This window comes from Schistocerca nitens, chromosome 5 (assembly GCF_023898315.1).
Source record: "Schistocerca nitens isolate TAMUIC-IGC-003100 chromosome 5, iqSchNite1.1, whole genome shotgun sequence".
In the NCBI taxonomy this organism is placed as follows: domain Eukaryota; kingdom Metazoa; phylum Arthropoda; class Insecta; order Orthoptera; family Acrididae; genus Schistocerca; species Schistocerca nitens.
Window position 1 is genome coordinate 295884955 of NC_064618.1, and position 26996 is coordinate 295911950.

General features: G+C 39.6%; 1 protein-coding gene across 4 annotated transcripts in view; it reads left to right on the forward strand.

Annotated features, from left to right (window-relative positions):
- Positions 1-26996, forward strand: part of LOC126260948 (protein lingerer) — a 120594-nt gene that overhangs the window by 13586 nt on the left and 80012 nt on the right. For all 4 annotated transcript variants that reach the window (XM_049958456.1, XM_049958457.1, XM_049958458.1 and 1 more), the window contains exons 6-11: positions 4087-4335; positions 7015-7280; positions 7574-7799; positions 14671-14825; positions 14932-15234; positions 15314-15550. In XM_049958456.1, the coding sequence (XP_049814413.1) occupies positions 4087-4335; positions 7015-7280; positions 7574-7799; positions 14671-14825; positions 14932-15234; positions 15314-15550 (1436 nt within the window). The remainder of the gene's footprint in view (positions 1-4086; positions 4336-7014; positions 7281-7573; positions 7800-14670; positions 14826-14931; positions 15235-15313; positions 15551-26996) is intronic.

Genomic DNA, 26996 nt, shown 5'->3' on the forward strand with positions numbered 1-26996 from the left:
CCTTCCTTTGCTATTCAGTGAATGTGATACAGTCATGGAAAAATGATTGCCATAAGAATTCTTTCACCATTGGGAGACGTCGTGTACTGTGGAGTTGATTTATTTAAATGTTATAAACATTAAGCTCTTTTACCATCCTCATCTGACTACACAATCTTTTTATTGTCATTCATGTAGTCTATACCGTTCACATTGGGCAGCTTACTGTTTCCTTTGTATTTACCAATAACTTCAATTTCAAAAAGGGGAAACTTCGGGTTGGAATATCAGCAATATTAGGAGAAAGATAGATTGCTGCTCTCTGTAAAGACGACTAGTTGAGTTGCAGACAAGCACAACGAAAAGATTTTTTCACATAGTTTTCAGCCAAAGCCTTCTTTAGCAAAGAAAACACAACATAACTGATACGGCACTGGCACTATACCTGATAACCTCAAAAAGACAACTACAGTGCAAGATATGCAGAACAACACATATTCGAACACCATGACTTACTTGACTTAATTGCTTTTACTCCGATGTGAAGCATAGGGCACATATTAGAGCTCTATCTGACCCTGTTCGTTGCCGTCTTCTTGATGTTACTGGCCAATGGCTGCCACCTCAGCTTCAACACTCCTGCGCCAGGTCGACCTCGGTCTGCCTCTCCTCCTTGCTCCTTGTGGATTCCATTCTAAAGCCTGCTTTGGAATATGTTGCAGGCCTCTTCTCAGAGTGTGTCCAATCCATCTCCGTTTCCCTTCTTTCATGGTTATCTCGGCTTTCCGTTGTTGGGTGTGTTGCATTAATTCTTGGTTTGAGATATTATTTGGGCAGCATACTCTCAGTATAGTCCTCAAATATTTATTGTTGAAGGTTTGTAGCCCTACTCGTGTTATAATTTGTGCTGTCACCTTCCACGTCTCACACCTGTAAAAGAGCTAACAGATTTTACATTTACCTTCAACAGTTTTTCACGAAATGTCCAAACTGGTCGCAGCTGGGCAAAGCCCCTTTTGCCTTTTTTATCCTTCTTTCAACGTCTTCTGTCGCTCCTCCGTTTTTGGAAACAGTACTTCCCAGACTACAAAGGCTCTTCACTTGCTCAGTCGCCTCTTCTTTCACAGCTAGTGCATTCTTGTTCTTACTGTTCATTCTAAGTTACTTAGTCTTAGCCATGTTGATTTTTAATCCAACTCTCTGAGCTTCTGTTTCCAATTCCTTAAGTTTCTCACTCATATCCTTGAAAATGTGGGACAGAAGGCAGATGTCGTCCGCAAAGTCAAGGTCCTCCAGGCGATCATATAGAGTCCACTGTATACCCCTCCTTTTCTCTCGGTTTACCTTCTTCATGACATCTAATGTCAGTAAAAACAGCAGTGGTGAAAAGAAACAATCCTGCCTTACTTCAGAATTTAAAGTAAATGGTTCTGAGAGATTTCCATCATATTTCACCGGGCAAGTATATTCTCTGTACATCATCTTCATGATACTGATGACCTTTGGAGATGGGGCACTCTGGCACGATTTAAAACAATCCTTGAAAATACTTTACTGAGTATAGACAAAAATGCGATGTCACACCAGTTGTTGCACTTCATCAGGTCTCCTTTCTTGGGCAACTTGATAAGGATTCCCTTGCTCCAATCTTCCGGGATGGTTTCTGTGTTCCAGATTTCTTGGAACAGGGGTAGTAACACATCTGCTGTTACTTCATAGTCTGCCTTGAGCATTTCCGTCACCAAACCATCTACACCAGGTGCCTTGTTATTCTTGCAGCTTTTAAGAGCCTTGATAATTTCGCTCTTGTTAGTAGGGTGAGTATTGATTTGCAGTGCAGGCGTTTCCTGTTGGTTGTAGTGGTTCTACCTGCTTCATTTATTCATTTGTTGTCCTCAGTGTCAACGTACTGCGTTGCTACACTGGCTGAAAAATGGGGTTTGTAATTTGGGCACTGGCTACTGTAAATAATGTAGCTGACAGGTACACATTTGTGTTTCACGGTAGTTTACTTTCACTTTGCACAACCACCCAGCAATACATAGTTATATGTGAATGGCAGTGCACTATTGTTTAAACTTTCCATAAGCCTCATTAATAGTTCTCAGACGAACCTCCACATACTGCTACAATAGTTCACTGTTGAACATCTGTGAGCAATAAAAACATAACCACATAGTTCACAGTTCTTGAACAATAAACAGGTACGTATGGAGCAGACACTGTCATTGTTTTTACACATGGCCTAATTTTTTAACACTTATTCCACAGTTGAAGCATTGTTGTTCTAACCAACACAGGTTTCTCATCTGAAACTCGGCCGTGACCAAAAATTGGGCCCTTTTATATCCTCGCAATAACAGGTGCTGAAACTACACACTGTTCGAAGTTCAGTTTACAGAAATTACAATTAAAACTTAACTCATTAAATTGACCGAATACATCGAAAAATTGCGTCTCTTATAAAAGTCACAAGGGTTAAGCCGAATTATTTGTTTAAATCGTGAAATTATTAACATACATAGATACACAAACAATACTTTTGACAAAACTATTAATTACTTTGGAATTAAGGACTGGCTTTGCTAACATGTTATCGAATAGAGCCAAATAAATACTTCAAGAATACTATTAGTTTGTCTTCCAAATGTTTATAATTAGTACAAAATTTATATTTGTTTATACGTCAACAGTAGAATTTAAGTTATGAAAAAATCTGTGATTTCACCCTATAACAAAAGATGCTAACTAGGAATAGTAAAAAAAAAAAAAAAAAAACAACTTACAAAATCGATTACATAAATAAAACTAGGCACACAATTAGATCTGGTGGTATTTACTTTAAAGCTGAAGGCCAAACTTTTTCTATTATGAAAATAAAGATTATATTCACATATATTAATGGTAAATTGTTAAGTGAGAAAATGAATTAAGGAGGCAGATGGCAAAACAAGAGGGGAATTAAAATTTTCCCAGCTTGCTTCGTCACAAGGTCTAGTTCCTCCTGCTCTCGTTCTTCTTGATGGGTTAGGGTCATGTTGAATATCTCACTGAAATATTCCTTCCGTCGCTTTAGCTGCTCCTCACTATTGGTCAACAGTTCACCTTCTTTAGACTTCACTGGCTTACTTTCTTTAATGCTTTCCTGGGGCAGCTGTTTGGAGATACTATATAGCTATTTCGAATCGCCTTTTTCTGCTGCCTCTTAAGCTCTTTCTGCAAGCTGTTCTACCCAATTTCTTCTATGAGATCTAGTGTTTCTCTTCACTTGCCAGTGAACTTCATTGTACCTTGCCCTAAGGCGTTGTTTTACTTCTTTGTCCCTACACTGGTTGATCAAGGCCTTTATTTCTCTCCTTTCTTCAATCTTCTGCCATGTATGATCATATATCCATGGTTTTCTTTTGGTGTCCTGGAATCCTAATACCTTCTCACTCCACTTTAGGAAGGTTTTCTTGATTTTATTCCACTTCCTATTCAAACAGCATACAAAATACTTATTTACATATCTGCACTTGACAATAAGAAAAGAAATTCTTGAAATGCATCATGCTAAGCATGAAAAAAATATGTAACTAGTGCAGTATTTCATTATTTAAATAATTACTGACAACTGCAGGCTTTCAAAAACATCAATTATGACGTATGAAATTGAATCAAACGTTCCTAATTCCCAGACAGCTATCAGTTCTAGTTACATCAGCGGTTTTTATTAGATAATAAACCATCATTAGATTATAAACAAATCCCTGACAGGTCTTCTGATGCTTGTTATGTACATATATCATACATAAAGTGCAAGGGGGTATCCTATATGTAACTTTTACAGCTTAAAACTTTATTTCCCACATTTTACACCATTTTTTTTAAGTCCCTTGAAAAGTGTACGAGTGAGGTTTCACTCTATTTTAATGTAGTACTCATTTGTATTATTTTTGTTTTCCTCTGTGCAGCTGTATTTTTACTGTTCATGTTGTTGCAGGTGGCCTTGAGGTGGAAATTAGAATAGTAGAGTTGTAAATAAATGCTCATTCAAACCTTATTTGATACACATTATTTATATTACTTCTACAAGTTAAAATTACAATTTGTGTGCCTTTTTTTTAGGGCGTGGACGTGAAAATAAAGAAAATGAGAAAAATTTAGAGGAGAGTCGAGGGGAGGGCTTTTATCGTGGTGGAGGTGGAGGACGAGTGCTGAATGGCCCAGGTCGATCTGGTAGAGGTGGACGAGGTGGAGGTCGCCTAGGTCCTCGTACATTCCAGAGCCGTGACAAGACTGGTTTCCCTAGGTCTATAGATACGTGGAACAACCCCACTGCAGATGACAGTTCTGGTGGAGATCCGCTAAAAATGGGTAGGTCAATGTTTACTGTTGTGGTATATCTGCCAATAACTATTTATTATTAGTGTCAGAGATGCCAGAGTTGGCAGTCTCGTGTATGTGAAGTGTGCTTGCTTGTGAGAATGAATGTTGTGTGTTTCACCTTCTTTTTCTGACAAAGGCTGAAGCCGAAAACTTATGTGTAAGTGTCTTTTAATTGTATCTGTGTGCACTTAACATTTTATCTTTACAGTAAGAAGCAATCAGTCTTTTCCTACTTTGTTGATACTTTTGTGTAAGAACATTCTAGATTGAAAGTGCATTTGATTGTGGTTGCTCAGCAGGCTTTCATTTCTTTGCTTAGACTGTCAAGCCTAATATTTGTGCTGTGTGCTATCAATCAAAAGCAATGTCTCCATGGTAGCTTCTTCCAGATTGGAACTGACCAACTTGTGGTAAACAAGTTGTAGCTATATTTGTGAGATAAGAGAAATTTGAAAAGAATATAGATACACATCAAAGTATTATTTTGGACTTTCCATCATTTTCGAAAATAGTTCAAGCAGGAGCTGGAATGGTTCCAAGCTGTTTCCAAAGAAAGTCATTCTGTGTCCTTGACCCACTATCAATAATTTGAAACTCAATATCTTGGAAGATGAATGGTGACTTGTATGTAGCCACAAAAAGTTCCAGTTTTTCTTTCTTTCCTTGAGAGCGGGCAGGGGGGGGGGGGTGTTCACACACACACACACACACACACACACACACACACACACACACACACAGCCTGCAGTCTCAGATAACTGAAACCGCATTGTGAGCAGCAGCAACAGTGCATGAAGGGAGTGGTGACTGGGTGGGGGTAAGGGGATGAGGAGGAGGCTGGGGCAGGGAGCCTCCCCTTCCCCCGATCATAATGTTGACATATGCCAACAAACTGAAAATATTATTCTTCTTTCATTTCCAGAAACATGAAAACATAATCTGCGCTTCCATTAAGCATCATTTTACATACTTCATAAAATGATGACAAAACCAGTCTAGTGTGACCCAGACTTGACATCAGTATATTTAATACAGATGTCCACATTACAAGAAGTCATATAGCAAACAGAACTAGCAAGATGGTTTGGGCCATTAAGTTACAGAGTCAAATAACTTGCGATGGCGGAGATATGCCATTCCTACTTGTTGACGCTACAAGTGCTTGCGGCCAGAAGAAGTGCATTGCTACACATCATCATTCTTGTGCATATGCAAATGGTTTCCTTGGCATTATTTTTGAATTTACTTTTTAACAAATAGCAACACCATACAATGGTTGGTTATTTTGAGGAAGAAATTTCGGAAAATGTTTGTTTGGAGCACAGTGTTGTATGGTAGTGAATTGTGGAGTGTTGGAATATTGGAAAGGAAGAGAATCAAACTGTTATGTGCTGTAGAAGAAAGTTGAAAATAAAGGTGGACAGATTCAGAATGAGAGGTTCTCTGCAGAATCAGTGAAGAGAGGAACATGTGGAAAACACTGACAAGGAGGAGGATATGATTTAAATGTCGTGTATTAAGACAGCAGGGAATGCTACTAGAGGGTAGAAACTGTAGGTGAAACAGAGATTGGAATACACCTGACAAATAATTGATGCAGGGTGCAAGTACTGCTTTGAGATGAAGAGATTGTCACAAGAGAGGAAATCATCGTGGGCTGCATTGAACCAGTCAGAAGAATGAGCTGAAAAAAGAGGGAGAGATAGGACCATCAACTGAATTGATATAAGCATCAGTGAACACCCTAGAAATTTCAGGGAACATCACATGCTTCCAGAAATAGTGTTTAATTATTGGAAGCCAAATGAAGGCAGAAAGACAAGGATAGTAAGAAGTGACATCGGTTCATAAGGATCGGAAAAATGGAAAACTATGTGAAAAGAGAAGCAAAGACGAGTACTTAGGCCATGATAATTATTTTTTTATTAAGAAATAAGTGAATTGCAGATATAAACACAGGAAAGTGGTAGTATCCTTTATCATTGCAAGTCTTTCCTTATCTGGTTTTTGTCATGTTCGTTAAGTACAAGAAGATATGTTTGCTCCTCTGTTGAGCACTGAAGCATCCCTATTTGGACCGAGCGAGGTGGCGCAGTGGTTAGACACTGGACTCGCATTCGGGAGGACGACGGTTCAATCCCGCGTCCGGCCCTCCTGATTTAGGTTTTCCGTGATTTCCCTAAATTGCTCCAGGCAAATGCCGGGATGGTTCCTCTGAAAGGGCACGGCCGACTTCCTTCCCCATCCTTCCCTAATCCGATGAGACCGATGACCTCGCTGTCTGGTCTCCTTCCCCAACACCAACCAACCAACCATCCCTATTTGGCATATGATGATGTAAAATCATGCAATTCAGTGCTTTAAGAAGGATCACACTACTGTGGGTTGTGTTTGGTAAAATGACTGTGCTTCTTAAAAGTATCAAATTTGCCATAAAATAGGAGTAGTGTTGCACCATTTAAATTTCTAAATTCATACTTGCCTCCTTTCCCTCCCTCTTCTTTCAGCATTGCATAAATATGGAATATACACTGTTAAATAGGATGAAAATAAATTGCAGTATCATATTACAAATTGTATACATTTTGTTTTTGTTAACTTTAGTATAGGTACAATAATTTCGTATCACTACTTCTTTATTAGTGCATTTTCTCTGGTTTGGCACAGAAAAATGGGGCGAATTCCCTTCACCGGAAGATTGGGACAATGAAGAATACACTGGTTCACTAGCAGACAGCAAGGTATTCACGCCCAGTGGTGGTACAGTGGAACCTGTAGTCAACTCTGAACCAGTTATTCCCACACAGGAACCAACTACAGAGTTGTCGTCTGCATTGACGTCACAGACTCTTTCAAGCAGTGTGGCATCTAGTTCAAGCCAGATGTCTCAGAGCCTTGAAATACATCAGTCAACAACAAATCAGCTGTCGCAAGTAAGAGCAGTGTACAAGAAATACATATTGTTTGGACCTATTTTCAGTTTGAGCTCATTTAGTTGTTTGTTCATGAAATTCTTTCATGAGCCTTACTTAAATGTTTTAAACATCTTCCTTGCGAAAAGTATTCCTTTGCAATATATGGTTATGTGGAACCATACTTTGGCCCTTCTCATGTTTCCTGGACAAAATGTTACTGCTTTGATATTGTATATAATTTGTGAAACTGCTTCTTTTTTTATTGTCTGAGTTGTTCATCTGAAAATAATTTGTGTATGGTATGTTTTTAGAGTCCAGTTCCTGTAGGTGTCAACCAATTAAATTCAACACAGTCTGAGTACCTGAATCAATTATCACAAGCAACAGAAAACCTAAAATCTGCTGTTGGCATTGGCACAAGTACATCTGCAGGAACTTCCTTTGGGACAACAAGTAGTAGCAGTTACACTGTCTCATCATCGTCAGCATCATCTTACCAGCCTCCTAGTCCTCCATCAGGGTTCACATCTTCAGCAGGTAATTAATTTTCACAAATTATACTTTGTTTTCTCCATGCTGTTCGTGTGAAAAGACCAATTTATGATCCATGCAAAAATTTAATCGTTCTCTTTAGCATCTTGTGTGTTGGCTAGAAGCCTGCTTGAAAGCAAAGTTCACATCCTATATAATGTCCAGCAAATGCGAAAAATGAACCATAATGGCCTGTCTCTAGGCATGCTTTGCAGCTTTAGGACAACAAAGTTGTCTGAACTACCGAATATCTTGTATGAGGCCAGTGGATACACATTGACTTCAAAGATTTGCAATAGAGTTTATACATAAGTATCCTCAGAGGCAATTCATTAAACATGGTGACTTTTCACCAACAAAAGGACTCTGGTGTGGTTGTCACGTGTTTAATGAGAACTGGCTGAGATCCGGAGGTAACTTTGGCCAGGCATGGATAGATCGGGCCAACTTGGACACGGATACACATTCACTACAAGGTTGCTTTATTAGAATCTAATTTGTGTGGTTCCCTTTGACTACTAATAGCATTCATATTAGTGTACCAGTAGCGAAAGGCACATGAAAATTCTTGCTATTGGCTGGAACCCTTATGCCACACTGAGGACATGTGATGTGCCAGTGTAGTTATAAGGCAAAGGTGCTTCACTGCAGATGCTGTGATGTAGAAGGTGCATTCAGGCTATGAAACTTCAGACTTTTCTCTCAGAACTGAAAACAGATAAAAACATGCAGTTTGTTTTAAAAAAAGCATGCATTTGTGAATGCATGAAAGAGATGGCTGCCCTGTACACCATACAGAACTAAAGTGACTGCATGGAGAGTGAGGAATGTTTTCCATACTTAAAATGGCGGCATTTTCTTTATAAGAACAGCATACAATCATACGTTTTCTCCATTTACACAGTGCAACATAGATTGAAATTAATCACTAGTTAATTGAGAGGTGGTGATGGTGTCATGGATGAGTCTAATGTGGTTATATGGGTGTGACAGTTCAAGAAGGTAGAACATCTTGTGTTAACAAACCAAGACAATCTCAGCCTCGCACCAGCCAGTTTGACCACGTGATCGAGTGAGTGCAGAAATTTGTTTTGGGTGATTGCCGAATGTGTATGGAACACACCACCTCCAATGTTGAAATTTCCGTGTGATCTGTGCACACAATCCTGCATGAAGACATGAAAATGTGAATCTTTCATGTGGGTGTCATGAATGCAGATGGATGACCACAATGCCATGCGTGTAGCATGTTGTTGGACAATGTTCACACAATGATTGCATGAATGCGACTTTCTTTTCATTGATTGTGATAAGGGATGAAACATTAATGTCCTTTTTCAGTCCTTAAATGAAGTGCCAATCAGCTCAGCAGAAGCGTGTGTATGTGCCAATACGCACACGCACTAGCCACTGCCAAAAAAAATTGGCTAAGCGCCAGTGCTGAAAAAGTAATGGTGCCCATGTTGTGAGACAGCAGTGGTGTAATCCTTATTTATTGCTTTCCAGGGGACTCTATAGTGACAGGTGCATCATACCAAGATATTTGGAAGAACAAGCTTCTTCCAGCATTGCATGAAAAACTGTCAGAAAAGCAGCAGGTGTAGTTTCTCACCAAGACAACTCACCAGCATATCGGGTGAATGCGATACTGCAGTTTCTTTTTGACAATGACTGAAATGATTTCTAATGCTCCCCACTCGCATGACCAGGTTCCTAGTCACTTTGGCTGTTTAGAAAACGAAAGACACTACCTGGATGCCCATTCACTAGCAATGCTGCTATTGCGTCAAATGATTTTCCAGTGCTCAAACCAGACTCTTAAAGCATTCACAGTGGCTGTGGAATCATGGCATTGATATTTTGAAAAGTGTGCACAGCTGCAGGAAGATAAGGTCAAGAAGTAATATAAGTTTCAACGTGAGAAAAATTGGAGGCATTACAACTTGAATGCACCACATACTACTAGTTTGTTATACGTTCAGTTCAGTAGACATTAGAGAAGTCAAATTTTTTGGCATGGCAGATTTAGGGCTACTTTACCTTAGGACTAACTAAATAATAGTTATCCTTTTCAATGCTACAGATGTGCTCTCTGCAGTCCATGCTGAGGGTGGCTTTTGTTATAGCTGCACTGCTCCCCAGATTCTGGTGCCTGAAATACACATTCCAACCAAGTTGAAATACTTTTCATCTGATTTTTCAGAAAGTATTAGGTGAAAAATTTGATTTTTGCACATCTTATGGTTTGATATTTTTTGGAAGAGGTAAAAATGCACTGTGTAAACTTTGTCTGGTACCGCGCGCCACGTAATTTGAATCCCCGCTGGACGTCATGGACATTGAAGACCCCGAGAGGTCTCCTCACTATCGTGCCGTAAGCCGTGGAAGTGTGTGCCTCTTGGCCCGCATTTAGTGTGAGGCACCATAGTGGAACGTGGTTCCAGCGGCCCATAGCGGCGCACCCAATCATGTGTTTAAGCTCCTGCCTCTCACTCAGCTAGCGAGTCTAATTGTTGCATGTGTCTTGACATATCGCCTCGATAACAAATGGCGCGTTTACCGTTTTTTGTTTTCATTACTAGTGGACGTCTTGGGTTCGTTTGGTTGTCTCTGTCACTCTGTTGCTTCTTGCATGTTGTTGTCGTAAGATCTCTCTCGATCGTCTGTCGTTGTTTTGTGTCTGTCCTTTCCGTTCGTTTGTTTATTTGCGAGCCTCTCTCTGTTTGGTCCCGCCGCGTTTTCTCGGCCACCCCGTGACTGTTCTGGTCGCGATTACTACAGGTTGCAACACTTTGCATTTGATTGATTTAAGCCGTTATATTGCAGCAAACAAAATGTACGTAAGATACCAAATTTTATTTAAAATTGAGGGCAGAACGATATCTCATTCAGTTTTGAAGTTATTAGATTTTATATCCGCTAGACAGTTGTGTGCAACGTGCCCATTCGTGTCCTTGTGCACAGTGAATCTTGTTGTCATAACAATCATCATATCTCATAAGCAGTTCAAGATATTAAAATGAGGTTTCTCGCAAATGATAGCACACAAATGAGGTATTTATGTTGTATGATAAATACTTGAAACTTTTTTACTCACCGAAATTCGGAAGTAAGCTGTTCATGGCAGTGGAAGGTCGGCAGGTCAGGACACACACACACACACACACACACACACACACACACACACACACACCACTGTAGGAGGTGCACATGTACACATTACAGCACCTGGGGAAGAGTGTAGCAGGCTGTAAATACTTGTCCACAGCAGCAAAAGGGTTAATATTGGTGTGAAAAACAACACACTAATCTGATGGGGAAGTAGATGTTTATGTAGCCTGTTACAGTTTTTTTATTTACTTTGCCAGATGAAGACGCACTTCATAGCTACTTCCTCCTTGATGGTGCATTTCTTCATTGCTTCCAACTTAGCTTTGTGATTGAGGTAGCTAATCTTTATAAATGTTCTTAGTCTTACATGCAGAGCAATAACTGTCTTTAACTTTGTAAACATTTTGTTTTGAAACTGAGCACAGATATTTTAGGAAATTTGTTTGTTTGCGTACTAGGTTTCCATGCTGGTGTTGGAAGAGTAAAGACCACAAGAGATATAATTCATATCCAATCTGCGTTAGGCACTTCTACTTTGCCTTTTGCTGCAGGAAAACTTAAAGATGCAGTGTACTTCACCACATCTGGAAGATTATCATAGATTAGTGTCATTGCACACTGTTGCCACATCTGTTGACAAATTTTCTTTGAAGTTGACAGCTTCTAGTATTTATGCTGATGGTGATTCACTGTTATTTACACTGATATCAATGGTGATAGTGCAGAGGGATGCAGAATTTGAATCATTGCCATACTGAGAAAACCCTGTGTTTAATTCTTCAGTAAAGTGTCATGTTTCCACAGAAACAATAACCACTTGTCACCCATCAGTATAAGGGAAAACCAATATGTTCCTTACTTGTTACAAAAAATGTCTAGTTCTGGTACCGTAGAAGGAAAAATTTCAATAGATGTTGACATGTAATTGACTTCAATCATTTTTAGTCCCTTCAAAAGGCCATAAAGAGATTTCATTTGCGCATCAAAGCCTTTTCCACAATGAAACATTGTCTCAAAATATGGTAGAAAACCCAAAGAGATTCTGGTCGTATGTAAAGTACACCAGTGGCAAAAAAAAAAGTCAATACCATCACTGCGTGATGATGATGGAAATGTTACCAATGATGGTGCCACTAAAGCGGGGTTACTAAATACAGTTTTCCGTAATTCCTTCACGAAAGAACAAGTAGTAAATATTCCAGAATTTGAAACAAGAACAGAAGCATGAGTGACATAAAAATAGATATCTTAAGTGTTGCGAAACAACTCAAGAAAAGCAAGTCTTCCGGTCCATATGATATTCCAATCAGGTTCCTTTCAGAGTATGCAGACACAGTAACACCTTTCTTAGCAATCATATACAACCGCTCACTTGACGAAATGTCTGTTCCTAAAGACTGGAAAGTAGCACAGGTCACACAAATATTCAAGAAAGGAAATTGGAGTAACCCATTGAATTACATACCCATATCACTGACTTCAATTTGCAGTAGGATTTTGGAGCGTATTCTGTACTTGAACATTATGAATCACCTTGAAGAAAATGACTTATTGATACATAACCAACATGGATTCAGAATATATCGTTCTTGTGGAACACAGCTAGCTCTTTATTCCCATGAAGTAATGAGTGCTGTCGACAAGGCATCTCAGATTGATTACATATTCCTAGATTTCCAGAAGGCTTTTGATACCATTCCTCACAAGCGACTATTAATCAAATTGCGTGCATATGGAGTATCGCCTCAGTTATGTGACTGGATTCGTGATTTCCTCTCAGAGCGATCACAGTTTGTAGTGATAGATGGTAAATCATCGAGTAGAACAGAAGTGATATCTGGCATTCCGCAAGGTAGTGTCATAGGCCTTCTGCTGTTCCTGTTTTACATAAATGGTCTAGGTGATAATCTGAGCAGCCCTCTTAGATTGTTTGCAGATGACACAGTAATTTACCGTCTAGTAAAATCGTCAGATGATCAATTCCAATTACAAAATGATCTAGAGAGAATTTCTGTATGGTGCGAAAAGTGGCAATTGGCACTAAACTAAAAAAGTGCGAGGTCGTGCACATGGGTACTAAAAGAAATCCAATACATGTTGGGTATATGATAAATCGCACAAATCGAAGGGCTGTCAATTCGACTAAATACCTAGGAATTACAATTACAAGCAACTTAAATTGGGGAGACCATATAGATAATATTGTGGGGAAGGCGAAACAGACTGCACTTTGTTGACAGAACGCTCACTAAAGAGACAGCCTACATTACACTTGTCTGTCCTCTGCTGGAGAATATTGCTGCGCGGTGTGAGATCCTTACCAGGTAGGATTGATGGAGGGGATCCTTACCAGGTAGGATTGGTGGAGGTCATCGAAAAAGTGCAAAGAAGGGCAGCTCGTTTTAGTGGCAGTAACTGAAGCAAAGGCAGTTTTCTTTGCGGTGAGATCTATTTACGAAATTTTAATCACCAGCTTTCTCTTCTAAATGCGAAAATATTTTGTTGACACCCACCTGTGTAGGGAGAAATGATCATCATAATAAAACAACAGAAATCAGAACTCGAACGGAAAGATTTAGGTGTTCCTTTTTTCACACGCGCCATTCGAGAGTGGAATGGTAGAGAAGTAATATGGAAATGGTTTGATGAATCCTCTGCCAGGCACTTACCATGTGAACTGCAGAGTAACCATGTAGATTTGAAAAAGCACATACTGGTCTTTATTCCAGATTCACTATGTGTAAGTTAACATTCATCTTTTGGAAATCTCAGAGTTCAGTGCGCTGAAGACTTTGTCAACAAACTCAGTGAAGTTATTTTATTTGTCCTGATGAAGAACATACTTCACTCAAACCATTTGGTAGCATAATACCTACATCTAGGAAATGGTTCTGCAACAACTTAAAGAGATGGTGTTGTACCCATACATTGTTTGTTGTGTCGGCTACTATGGGAGTCAGCGTTGACACAAGTAAGGAAGAAGAGAAGTTTCAATGGCTGGTGGCAGGAATCTAAAATCATCTGTACAAAACACTTTCTAGTTAACAGAAAACTTTGTTTCTATTAAGGGAGGAAACAGCACTTAACTTTCAGTGTTTCCTGTGCCTCCTATATAATAGTTCTTCAATCTCCATTACTATTAGCAGAATGCTGGCTAAGTAACGTCTTCCTGTTAGTCGGTACTAATGCTCTCGAAGACTGCGACTTAACTGGGCCAACCAGTGAAGGGCGGGTGGCTAAAACAGTGTTGCCAGGGGCTGCTGAACTGTCTCTTCATGGTGGTGTGGCATTGCCTGCTCTTATCATTAGCATATGGGTTAGTGCAGTCTTGATGCCATTTTGTGGCACTGTGCTGGTTGGCATGCAGTTGATACTTGGGACTGCACATTTTTGGTGTCTGCTGGATTCAGAATAGGTTTTTTTATATTGATGCACAATTCCTTCTAAACCTTTATAGATTTCCGCTTGTATGAATGTCACACCTGTGACGTGTGCTCAGGGTCTTTTACTGTCTTTGATGTTGATCTGAAGGAAATTAGTTGTGTGTATATAAACTGTAAATTAAGCGCATATGGTCTATTTGTATCAGGTTAGCTGATGTAGCCACTAAGGATATATGTAAAACCTCGGTCCTTAAGACCAATACTGTGCATGTAGTGTAAGGCATGCGTATGAGTGTATGTGTTACTTGATATAATTTTAAACTTGACTGATGTAAATTTTATATGCTTTTCAAAACTCTGTAACTACGCAACTTGTGTTACAGCACCATTTTCTACATCCAGTTACGTAAGTTCCTCTAGTACCTACAGCCCGCAGATACAAGAGCAGCCTGCAGAATCTCCATCAACCACCACCCAGTCGCAGTCCATACCAACGCGGACGAAAACACAGCGGCCAAGAGTTCCTCCTCCCTCAAAAGTAAATACTTGTGTAATCTTGTGCATTCATGTATTTAGTGTGTTGTTAACATTTAATTGTAAATATACTTCTTGAATGGAGGAAAGCACTAATTGGAAACTTTCAGATTCCAGCAACAGCAGTTGAAATGCCTGGTGATGCTATTAACAGCAGTATAGGATATCTAGATGTTCAGTTTGGTGCTCTAGAATTTGGAAGTGAGACGAACTCTTTTGAAACAAATTCTGAACAGAACAAGTTTTCCAACAGTGTATCAAACTCAGTTCTGGATTCCTTACCATCGCCTAGAGCTTCCACGAATCTTGACCTGAGTACAAGTCAAACATCTGCATTAGATGCATACACGGCATCCTCAACTCAAAAATCGAGTCAAAACAGTATTGCTTCATCACTCAGTCAAAGTCAGAAGGTACTGTTAAGGATTTCTGCATAATTTAGTAAAAAAAATGTTAAAATTTTGGTACTGTATGTATAAACTTTGTTTCTAGCTTCCAGGTTCTGAATCTATTCTCTCTACATCAGACCACAAAGTTAGCCAGTCCAGTTTCACACAAACAAGGTCATCGACTGCATCTACTTTGGACGTAGATAAAAGCGAAGTGGGCCTATCTTACTCCGCACCCAGTACAGTCACATATCAATCCACTTACCAGAATCAGAAGTCGTCATCTTCCGTCTATCCAACTGCCTCCAGCTATACGCCATCAAACTACTCGTCTGTACAGGTATTTGATATAATCTCTCTTGATTTACATGAAAGCCAAAATGCAAATTCTGCAGAGATTAACACACACTTATGGTTGGAGCCTTTTAACTTAGCTTTATAATCATTTGACCATTTATCAGATGCGTGTGTTAGTCTAAAATGCTTTCTATTACTTATTTAAATTTGGTTAGTTTTAACATAAGGGATTAAGTGATGCATTTTGATACTATCATAGGGTTATTACTGATGGACTGCTGTTTGCACATGTACTATCTGCATGTTTGATAAAAAAGGAAAAAGCAACACATGTATCTTCGCATACTAACAGTCTTTACATGCTGCTGTTGCTTCTACAATTTAATTAATCAAAATGTTTAAAAGTGCTCCCAAGCATATCATCACATTTCTGCTATAATGTTTTTGTAATACGTACCCGCTGTTTTTCCCTCCATTTGTTGCCATACTTAAAAAAAAAGGTATTTTTGATAATCCTACTTTTAACACATGTGTTCAGTGTTGCCACAGGTTCTGGAAATCAGGGAATTTCAAACATTTCTGGGAAATTTGAAAAATACACTCGAAAAATCTTGTTTTTGTCTAAATAGATGAAATGCTTTGTTTACTGGGTTGTCATGCACCGTAGTTGACTGGGTGCAGCTGAGTACTAGAGCCGCTTCCCTACTCCCTCATTCCTACTGCTTCTCCCCTTCTTACCAGTCCCCTCAGCTTGCAGTCAGTGCTGCCACCATTTTCTAACAGCTAGCCTAGCAGCTGCCGATGAGAGGCAGGGGGAGACAAGGAGTGGTTTGTTTGGATCTGATTCTCAGGGACTGTGGACACAGCGGCCAGAGATGGCGGTCATGTGTTCATGGGTTGTGTCTAAGTGATTACGTTAATGTGTGTGTGTGTGTGTGTGTGTGTGTGTGTGTGTGTGTGTGTGTGCGTGTGCTCTCGTTTCCTGACAAAAGCTATGGCAGGAAATTTAGTTGTGAGAGTGTGATAGTTTTTTTCTATGTGCCTGTCTGCGGCTCAGCAATCATCTTTTTGGTGAGCTGTTGTCTATCATTATTGTTGATTCTCAGAGCATTACCTACAAACAAATCCAGGGTACGGCTATGGGAACCCGCATGGCACTATCCTATGCCAGCGTGTTCATGGGCCATCTAGAGGAATCCTTCCTAAACAGCCAGAATCCTGAACCTGTCATCTGATTCAGATTCATTGATTACATCTTTGCCATCTGGATCGAGGATGAGGACGCCCTATCCACATTCCTCCATAACCTCAACAGCCTCTTGCTTCACCTCGTCCTACTCAACCCAACAAACTACCTACCTAGATTTTGATCTCCTCCTCAAAAATGGCTACATCAGTATCTTTGTCCATATCAGACCTACTAACCACATGCAATATCTCACTTCGACAGCTTCCACCCATTCCATACCAAGAAGTCCTTTCCATACAGCCTAGCCACCCGTGGTCATCACATCTGCAGTGATTATCGGTTCCTCTTAAAATATACCGTCTGTCTGAGGCTTTCGCAGACTGTAATTGTCCTCCTAACCTTGTACAAAAACAAATATTCAGTGCCTTATCTTTCCAGTCTCCCACAACCTTCCATTCTGACTCTCCGGCCACAGAGGAGCATTCCCCTCATAACTCAGTATTACTCAGGACTGGAGCAACTGAATTACATTCTCTGCCAGGGTTTCGACTACCTCTCGTTGTGCCTTGAAAGGAGAATCTCCTGCCCACTATCCTTCCCACCCCTCCTACAGTGGTATTCCGCTGTCCATCGAACCTGCAGAATTTACTTGGACATCCCTACCCCTTACATCCTAACCCCTGCTCCTAACTCTTTACATCATGGCTCATATTCCTGTAGTAGACCTAGGTGCAAGACCTGTCCCATACATCCTCCCCCACCACTTACTCCAGTCCGTTCACAAACATCATCTATTCCAGCAGTGGCAGGGATACCTGTGAAACCAGTCATGTAATCTAAAAGTTAAGCTGTAACCACTGTACTGCATTCTATGTGAGCATGGCAACCAACAAACTGTCTGTCCATATGAATGGCCACTGAAAAATTGTGGCGAAGAAACAAGTGGACCACCCTGTTGCTAAGCATGCTGCTGCTTCACAGCTTGTGCCATGTGGGTCCTTCCTGGCATCAACCTTTGTTAGTCATTTTTCTCACCCATTCAGCCCCCCCCCCCCTTTTTTCCTTTGCCCTCCCCCAACCCAAACCTCTCCTGTCGTCTCCCCTCCGTCTAACCTCCTGGCTGCACCTAGCTGCCATCACCTCATCTTTGCGTGATATCCAGCAGTACTTCACTGTCTCCCACCCCCACCCTGCTATCCTTCTGCCTCAGCCTCCCCCGCCCCAGCATCCTCCTTCCCCTACCCAAAGTGCTGCTCCCATCATACACTGCTGTGTGACTAAGATGCCAGAGGCTGCAGTGCACACGCACGTGTGTGTGTGTGTGTGTGTGTGTGTGTTCCATGTTGCTCTAATAATAAATGTTTGGATGGACAGAGGTTATATATTTTTTAATATGCCGGGTCTCTCTCCTGTGGGTTGTCAAGCGTATTGTCTCTGGTGTTTCAGCAGATATTTGCAATTTTTTAAGCAAATTTTTGTGAATGTTTCAGTGAATAGGCAAAATGTGTGATATTGGGTAACAGAGAATTTTCACGATATCATCCAGCACATTCTAGGTTCACCAAAAGTGTGCAGCCTTACAGTTTAAATCCTGCTCATTGCATCTTTCGTACAATGCCCAATGTCAACGGAAAATCTGTTTGTTTCCTGGTACTAATAAAATTATTTTGAAAGTGGAATTTTTGTGAACATTCAATAGAGCAGACCCAAATTAGTTCAGTGTATTACTTGCTTTACCAGTATGTATTAACATGAATAGTAAAGTACGAAGAATAACCAGTACCCTAGTAGCGACTAAGCAGCATTTGTGATGGCAGTAGCAGTCTGTGCAGGCCCTAGCAAGCAGTGCTATCACTGCTGGAGTACTAGTTTTTCTTTGTGTTTTACTGCCTCTATTTATACACATCAATAAAACAAATATCCCCCTAGGGTAATTTGGAACCTTTCTGTCGAGTAGGCACATAAAATTCCACTTTAAAAAGCATTTTGATTGTTACAGGAAACAAACCAATACTTCCCTTGGTGCTATGTGTTGCACGAAAGACATAATGAGCAGTCTTTGTTTGGGTTGATTCCATCTACACGCCGCAAAAACAAAATTGTGAATGTTTGCTGGAACACCATAGAATATGCACCTGACAACTCTCCTAAGAGAGACCCTGTATATAAACGTACATATAATAGGGAAAAGTGATTAGCAAAAATCTTGAAATGCTCTTGACTGATTTACTTCAGATTTTTACATGTTGCTCTAATAAAGATTTGGATGGACGTAGGCGATATGTGGTATATGTAAAAGTCTTGAAAAGTTCTTGATCGATTTACTTCAAATATTTCCATGACACTCTAAAAAGTCATATGGACCTGGGCTGTGCACTGAAACTCTGCTTTTACACTTTTCAAGGTAGTACTTCAAAAAATGGTGTAAGAAGTGGGAAATAACATTTTAAGAGGTAAAAGTTACATTTGTAATCCCTCTAGCATTTTCGTAGTTTATGTGTGATATGTACATAACAGACTTCAAATACTCGCTAGGGACTTGGTTATTATCCAATAAAGGTTACCTGAATTTTCTACTGTTTACCCACTGGTGTAACTGGCACTGTTTAACTGTTTGGAAAGTAGAAACATTTGACTTTTGTTTCGTTCATCATAATCGATGTTTTTGGAAAGTGTGCAGTTGTGTCATTCATTATTTAAGTAATGAAACATCGCATCAGTTCTCTCTCTCTCTCTCTCTCTCTCTCCCTCTTTTTCCACACTTGGAATGATGCCTTCCATGAATTTATTCCCATTGTCAGTTTGAGGTTATAAGGTACTGCTCACCCTCCATTACACACACCACTCACATTCTGAAACAATATTAACTGGTGCAGTATTTCATTATTCAAACCAGAAACATTTGAGCATTGCAAAGGTGTCAACTAGGGCTACATGCAGCTGAACAACAGAACACACAAAATGTGCTATTGAGTTGTCATGATGAGAGCAAAAGCAGCAGACCATGTGCGGGTCGCAGGTATATATGGAGGGTGGTAAATGGGCGGGACTTGTTCAAAGTCGAAAGCTTTTGCTAACGTGGTGTCCAAAAATTATGAAGTTGCGTATGCGCAATACACTGAAAACTTTGTGATTGGTCATTATTCAAAAGAACCTAGGTATTCCCAGCAGCCACCATGTGAAGTAGAGGTTGTCAGAGGAAGGAAATAAAACACGAATTCTTACAACTTTACCGATTCAGACCTTTTGAGTAGAGTGTTATGGTGTCAAGAAACTAAATCGCATAATGTTTGTCAACACTTCTTCAAGGCCAGTGCCATGCCTGTATTTTATATCAATTACTTTTTTTGTTTTGCGTGAACATTGTTTCGTAAAATGTAAATCACAGAAAAATTGTAGGTATGTTAACATAAAATTGGATGTGAATTAGCATTGTAAACATAGGAAATTTCATGGGAGATATAAAAATTTTTGTAAATGGCAGGAAAAATTAAATCTGGGAACTTAAAAGCGGGGTTGTATTGTATATTTTTTAAACAGCCGTGTACAGGGTTTCTGTGAAAAATAGATTGCAAGATAGAAAATTATGTGTCATGTTATGCTGCAAAAGTGCGCTGTTCTGTTTTCTTTCTTGCAGTCAGTTTCAGCCACAATAACGAACATTTAAACTATTAGATAAACTGCTCTCCCAAGTATATTCAATCTCATTATAGATATTTTCAAACAAACAGTCTATAAATAACAATGTGCTGTTTTCCTATCATTTGGTTTTCATAGAAAGCAGAAAAGTTGTGGTAACCAAGGCTTAAAGTCAGAGAAAAGGCTGAGAGTAGATGGAGTGGGGGGGGGGGGGAGATGTGTGTAAGAGGGGAGGGGGAAAGGAGAAGAGGCACAGAGGAGGGTCGAGCAGGGGAAGAGGAGATGGGTGATTTGGGGGGGGGGGGGGAGTGATGGACAGAGTGGGGGATAAGACATTAACAGAAAGAGGTGGAGAAGAAGATTAGAATGTGTATCCAATTCCCATACTTATTTAACAGTTATTAATCATTGCCAGGTTAGGTACTTTCACTTAAAACTAAGTGAAGATTTGCAATAGTCAGTGGTAGACATACAGATGTGTGGTTCACTTTGTAACTTCCGATACATTGTACCGTATTTACTCGAATCTAAGCCACACTTTTTTTTCTGATTTTTGTAATCCAAAAAACCGCGTGCGGCTTAGAATCGAGTGCAAAGTAAGCGGAAGTTCTGAAAAGTGTTGGTAGGTCTCGCCACAACTAACTTCTGCCATCTAATATATGTAGCACTACACATGCATGCTTTGCAGGCACAAAGATAAATACTGGTGCCAAAACCTATGTGTTAGTAAATAAATTAAAAGAAAAGGTAGAAGAATGTAAACATAATGCCATGTATTCTTTCGTGTTTTCTGCTATCTCATTTAAATCCTGTCTGCCTAATAAACTACGAAACTAGAGTGAGACAACAGCAAACGCGGAAGAATATACATATAATGTCATGTTTATAATCGTATTATTCTTATGCTGAATAGTGATACAGTCAGAAATGAAGCACGAATCTAAGATGACTCTAATTTCTGTACAGAATGTAATGTAGTAAAGAGGCATCTGCAAAGATTTTCAAACGGAGAAAAATTTTTGCTAAACTCTCGTTAGGAACAATTCTATCATATGCAGTCTATTATTTTTTTCTTGTTGATCATTATCAAAGAAAGCAACAGTGTAAGTAACAACAAATAGCAGTCTCTTGCTGTTGTTTCGGTTATAAGACAATTCCTCTCTTTTTTTTAATTGTAAGCCACGGTAGTGTGCACAAAAGCAAGCCATGCTGCGAACGGTGACAGGTCGTAAACACTCATTATCAGAATGCGACAAACAATGCATGACACCTTAATAATGCATTTTCAGCTTAGAGTGACGTAAAGACCTATAGCAAAGAGAACGGCACTTATCGGATCAAAGCAAAATAAGCAATTGATTCAAACCAGATGAAGCACGTGAAAAAGGAAGGGTACCCGTATAAATACGGACGGTGCGCCTGACACGTAGCAGTGTCTACTTGGTAAAGCATAACTGTTAATCTTACGACTCAAACCAAATTACTGTAGCTGTATCTTCATCCATTTGACCTCAATTGTGTCTCGTGTTACAATGGACCAACTTTGTTTCTATTTGGAGGGGCGGTCTAAAACTTACCTCTCCCCTTGAATTTAGAGTCTCAAATTTCAGGAGCGGCTTAGATTCGGTAATTTTTTTTTTCCTTGATTTCGAGTCTCATTTTTCAGTTGTGGCTTAGATTCGGGTAAATACGGTATTCAAAATAGCCAGATTCATTCCACATACTGTAGAAACTCACCAGTCAAACTTCTGATGGTCCGACTACCCACCTAGTCCGACCATCCCATTTCTGTTACTTGTTATGTATATGAGCTGCTGCTGCTACAGGACTTGCTGATGACTCATTGCCACAGATACGGATCAGTAGGCAGTTGACCAGTGCAAGGTGCGAAATTAGTGACTGTGTTCTTCTTGCATGTTTAAGTGTGTGAAACTAAATTATGACACCAACTAAATGTAAATGTGTGATTGAGGCCAGTGATGTAAGGTGACTACTTAACAGAAGCAGAATTAATCGACGACCAAATCATTGACTATGTAACTTGAACAAGTGACGAGAATGAGAATGAGGTGACAACAATGAAGGCAATGAACCTATGGCTCGAGGATCACATACAGTTGCTAAAAATTCATTTGATATAACCCTTCAATACATTGAACAAAGCTCTGCATTTATCCCAACAACATTTTGTGGTCTAGGAAATGGCAGAACATCATGGCAAAATCAAGATTGTCATCTGCTAAGCAAAAGAACATTACAGACATTATTCGTCCTGCTGAAGAACAGAACATTTTTTTTACAGTATTTCTCACATTTTAAACAATTAAGTACAAATCAGTTGTTTCAATGTAACACTGTAATAAGGTATGTACAAATATTAAACTTTCACTCACAGTAACTATCTTACTGTATGATACAAACATTTTTTTATAGTACAGGCACTACTCTGCATTACACTTTCATGTAAGATTTTTTAGTATGTCAACATTTTACTTTTGTTTTGTTACTGTTTTAACATGGAATAATATTTCGGACAGTATTTCCAGTTGAAAATTAACGTTTCACTGTACTTCATTGTGATGATGATATGGGTCAGTAAGTGTTCCTCTGATAATCCAAGCTATTTTGCAATCTGACCATGATCCCGGTCCTGTAGGGAATGGGTTAGTGAGGTTCTACTGTACTTTTGCCCATTATTTAATGCCACTCAATGTTAACAGACTGATAACTTTTATTATCCAGCAAAGCAAACTAGAAACTGACCGCTGTAGCAGCACTGCCATCTCTATATACAAGAAACAGGGAAGGAGGTATAGTCTGCCCAAAATTGCTTTAGGATTGACACTTTGGCTGTAAGACATGGAGGCGTGGAACAGAGTTGCTGCATCTCACATGAAACATGCTTGTAATCTTAAATTTTGTTCAACTTGCTCAGACAGGCAAACTCTTCACTTTTATAAATATGGAAATTGCATACGTGTGTTCTGGAAGATCTGCAATATTTTTGATTTTAGTTTTATCTGTGGCAACAAATTGTTAAGACAAAATGGACAGTTAACAGAAACATATTTTCTTACAGCCTTACCTAATTTTTAACACGTGGGCAACATTATTGAAGTTAACTGAACACATTATGCGAAGGAAATCTTAAGAATATATCAAATTTGCATGTGTTTGAAAGCAGAACTCTGTTGGAGATCTCTAATGTCAGGTAATTTGAGATACATAAGACGCACGATGGTCCACTTGCGCATTTACTACCAATTGGGTACACAACAAACAGGTCACTGTAGGTTTGCAGTGACATTGTTAATGCACCTACTTAATTTTGACACAACAAAAAATTAATCATTTTTTTCACGGTGGGAAAACATACCTAAATGGTTAACCTCTATTGTTGAGAAAGAACAAAAGTGGTACAAATAACAGGGAATTTCTATTATACTGTAAACAGTAATAATTATCTTGTGTGATACAAACTGACTTTCTGAGATGAACTTCCTATGGAATTAGTTGCTATTAATTCCTTCTTACTAAAATTTCATACCTTACGATGATGTAATGTTATCGTAGGTATTTAATTGTGACATTTCTGGCCGTGAAAGTTTACATTTTACATACAGATATAAACGGCACATGCCAAACATGTAGCTGAGTTCGCCTGTTCTCCATTTCTAAAGGGATAATATAAAGACTCCGCTGATATCATCCTCATCGCTGTACTGGGCCCTTTGTGTCACTGTCAGTGTCACTGTTGTTGAATTCGTATTCTTGAGAAAAAACCTTTTTCACAAAGCGCCTAGCATCCATTGCACATTGGTCTACCGATTATTCATATGATTTTGAAACGCATCCCTGTTGCTTTTTGAACACATTCTAAGTTGATTTCTAAATGAATCATAAGTTGATTTTTGAATGTGTGCATAGTGTACATGATGTCTCTGCCAGGGAAATCCCCATCGCATGTAGAAATAAACTTTCCTGCAGGAAAAAGGTGACGGGGCTATACGAGTTGAGTGGAATAAAGCCGAACGGATGAATGCTAATCGCTTTTTGTTTATGTGGTTGACTGGGTTTGCAAATGATCAGCGTTGTTATAATTACTAGTGAAAGCCGTAGATTCAGACTACCAGAGTGAAAATAAATGACTGACAGGTAAGAAAGATTGTGTTATCCTCTTTGTATGAAAGAAAATGAAATTTTGATAAAGTTTTTGGCCAAACTGCTACACCAGTAAGGACCAGTGGTACAGTCGTGTAAGTTCTATTCTGGGAGTAGCACAGAAAACATGTTGTACGAACACGTAATAACGCCTAACCAGAGAATAAACGTGGGATAAATAAACCGGCTATTGTGACAGGGTTAACTGGAGAAAAAGTTTTGACACTGCCATGAATAGTTACAGAATTAGGGATGACAAGATCGTTTATTAGAACAAGAAAGCTGAAGAAATGGGTACATCACACAAATTATGGGAGAATATGACTATTAAAAATTCATATAAAAACTTTGTACTACTAATTTTCGGTCTCATGCTGGAGAAACAGCAGCCTATGAATGAAATGTGAAGCTATTTCCTAGCATAAAACTTGTTGCTTGTAGTAGGCCTTGGCATTTGATATTGGAACTTCATGAATTATATGACCATTGAGACAGAGTGGGAGAACCCTTCAGAGTAGCGCCCCCCCCCCCCCCCCCTCCTTGCCAGAAGCTATTGCTATTGTTCCTTCAGCTCTGTCATCTATCCATCCCTGCTTGACAACATGACCAGAATTGATCCACATTTCGTCAAGCCGCATCACTTCATCTATGTTTATGCTATGGATGTCCCTTAAAAATCTGCATCACCATGCAGCTATATCCTCTCTCCATCAACAGCTTATGGCCTCAGAAATATCCATAGTTCAAACCTAGGTTGTTTAAAACTGTGGGCAAGGATGTGCAACTGCCCTGCAAAGGTTTTGATTCCTTACGTGTTGCCAATAACTTCATGAGTGTCGATGTTTCTTCCTGCGATGATAATCGTACACATGGTGATGAATCGCATCCTTTGTAGGCGAATAAATATAGGTAATCCTCTTATCTGTACTTCTTTTTTTCCAGGAGGTTTAAGTTTTGATGGTTCTTCAACATACATTTCTTTGTCAGACATTTCCTTCCCAATCTTTGCAACAGTGTTTTTGTTTGTAAACAAAGCTGCAGTAGTTTTGATGATTATTGTTAATGGAGAGTAGCAGGCCAGTATTAAGTTCCTCATTCTCAAAACAGGCACATAATATGCAAACAGTTTCTCTTGACTGCCCTGTACAGCAGTCTTCTGACCAAAAGAACGGTGTCAAGTTTTTCCACTTACAACTTTTAAGGAACTTTGTGCTAACATTGTTGAGTACCATACAACAAATAACAGTAACAACAAATAAAAGAATAACTCCTGCAACTGTGTAAACAAATGCACGGAAAGTCACCGGGTGCACTGATTGCATAGGACAGCTAGCTGATTGCTACTGAAGCTCACTGGAAGCAGGAAGTGTTGTTGCGTAGGGTGAAAATGTGGCAGCTTAAAGGGTTTGCTGCTGCTGTAGGTAATGTGGTATCAGCAGAAACTGGCCTGAGCCTGCCAAGTGGACTTTCCCCACTACCACTTCTGTCCTCGCTGTCAATCCTGAAGTAATTTTAGACAGACTATAGTATACAGTACACTCCTAAAAGTAGAATGATATCAAATGCTATGCTTCTATATATTAATTCCCATTATATGTTGACTGAGCTCTTGATGGAGGTACAGGAGTCACTTATTGCTTTTGAGTAGAAAGAGCAGGAACAGGATGTGCATTATATACTGGTGTGGGAAACTTAAGGACGAAAGTAATTTTCACATGATGTGTCGCTGACAAGTAACATAACTTGATGAAACCTGGACCAGGCGTAAAACTGCTACGGTATAGCATAGAAGATAACTAAAAGAAATGTGCAAGGAGATGAAAGAAATACACAATGAGATGAGCGGAAATGACAAGTCTGTTCAAAGACAATAATTGAACAGGAGTCACCACGTTTCGTTGTCATCCTGTTGACATTACAAATGATGGGATGTGATTCTAAATAGGGTGTGTGATCACCATGGAGGGCAGTGGGTGCTCTGCAACATGCTACAGTACTGACCATAAGGTTGGTAAGGAGTTCCTGTGGTAGGCCATTCCATTCCACCACTGGTGCAGCTGACAACTGCTGGATTGTCATTCGTGCACCTGGACATGAATGTTCTAAAATACGTCTCCCCAATGCTTCCCACACATACTCAATGGTATTTAAGTCAGCGGAATGGGCAGGCAGATCATACACTGAATATCCTCTTCTTCAAAGAACTGCTCCATTTGCACTGTTGGATGCAGTTGCAGATTGCCATCCATAAAAATGAAGTCAGAGCCAAATGCTGCCCTGAAACGATACCCTTGGGGAAAGAGTACAGTGTCACGATAACAGACTGGTGAGCGTACTGTGTTCAAAGGTGGCATAAATCAATGTTGTTGTGAAACTCCTCCCCTATGCATGTCTTTTCGAGAGAGCTGTAGGCCCTGGCTTCATTTTTACAGATGACTGTGTGTGGCTGCATCAAACAGTGCAGGTGGAGTAGTTCTTGGACCAAGAGGAAATTTGGCAA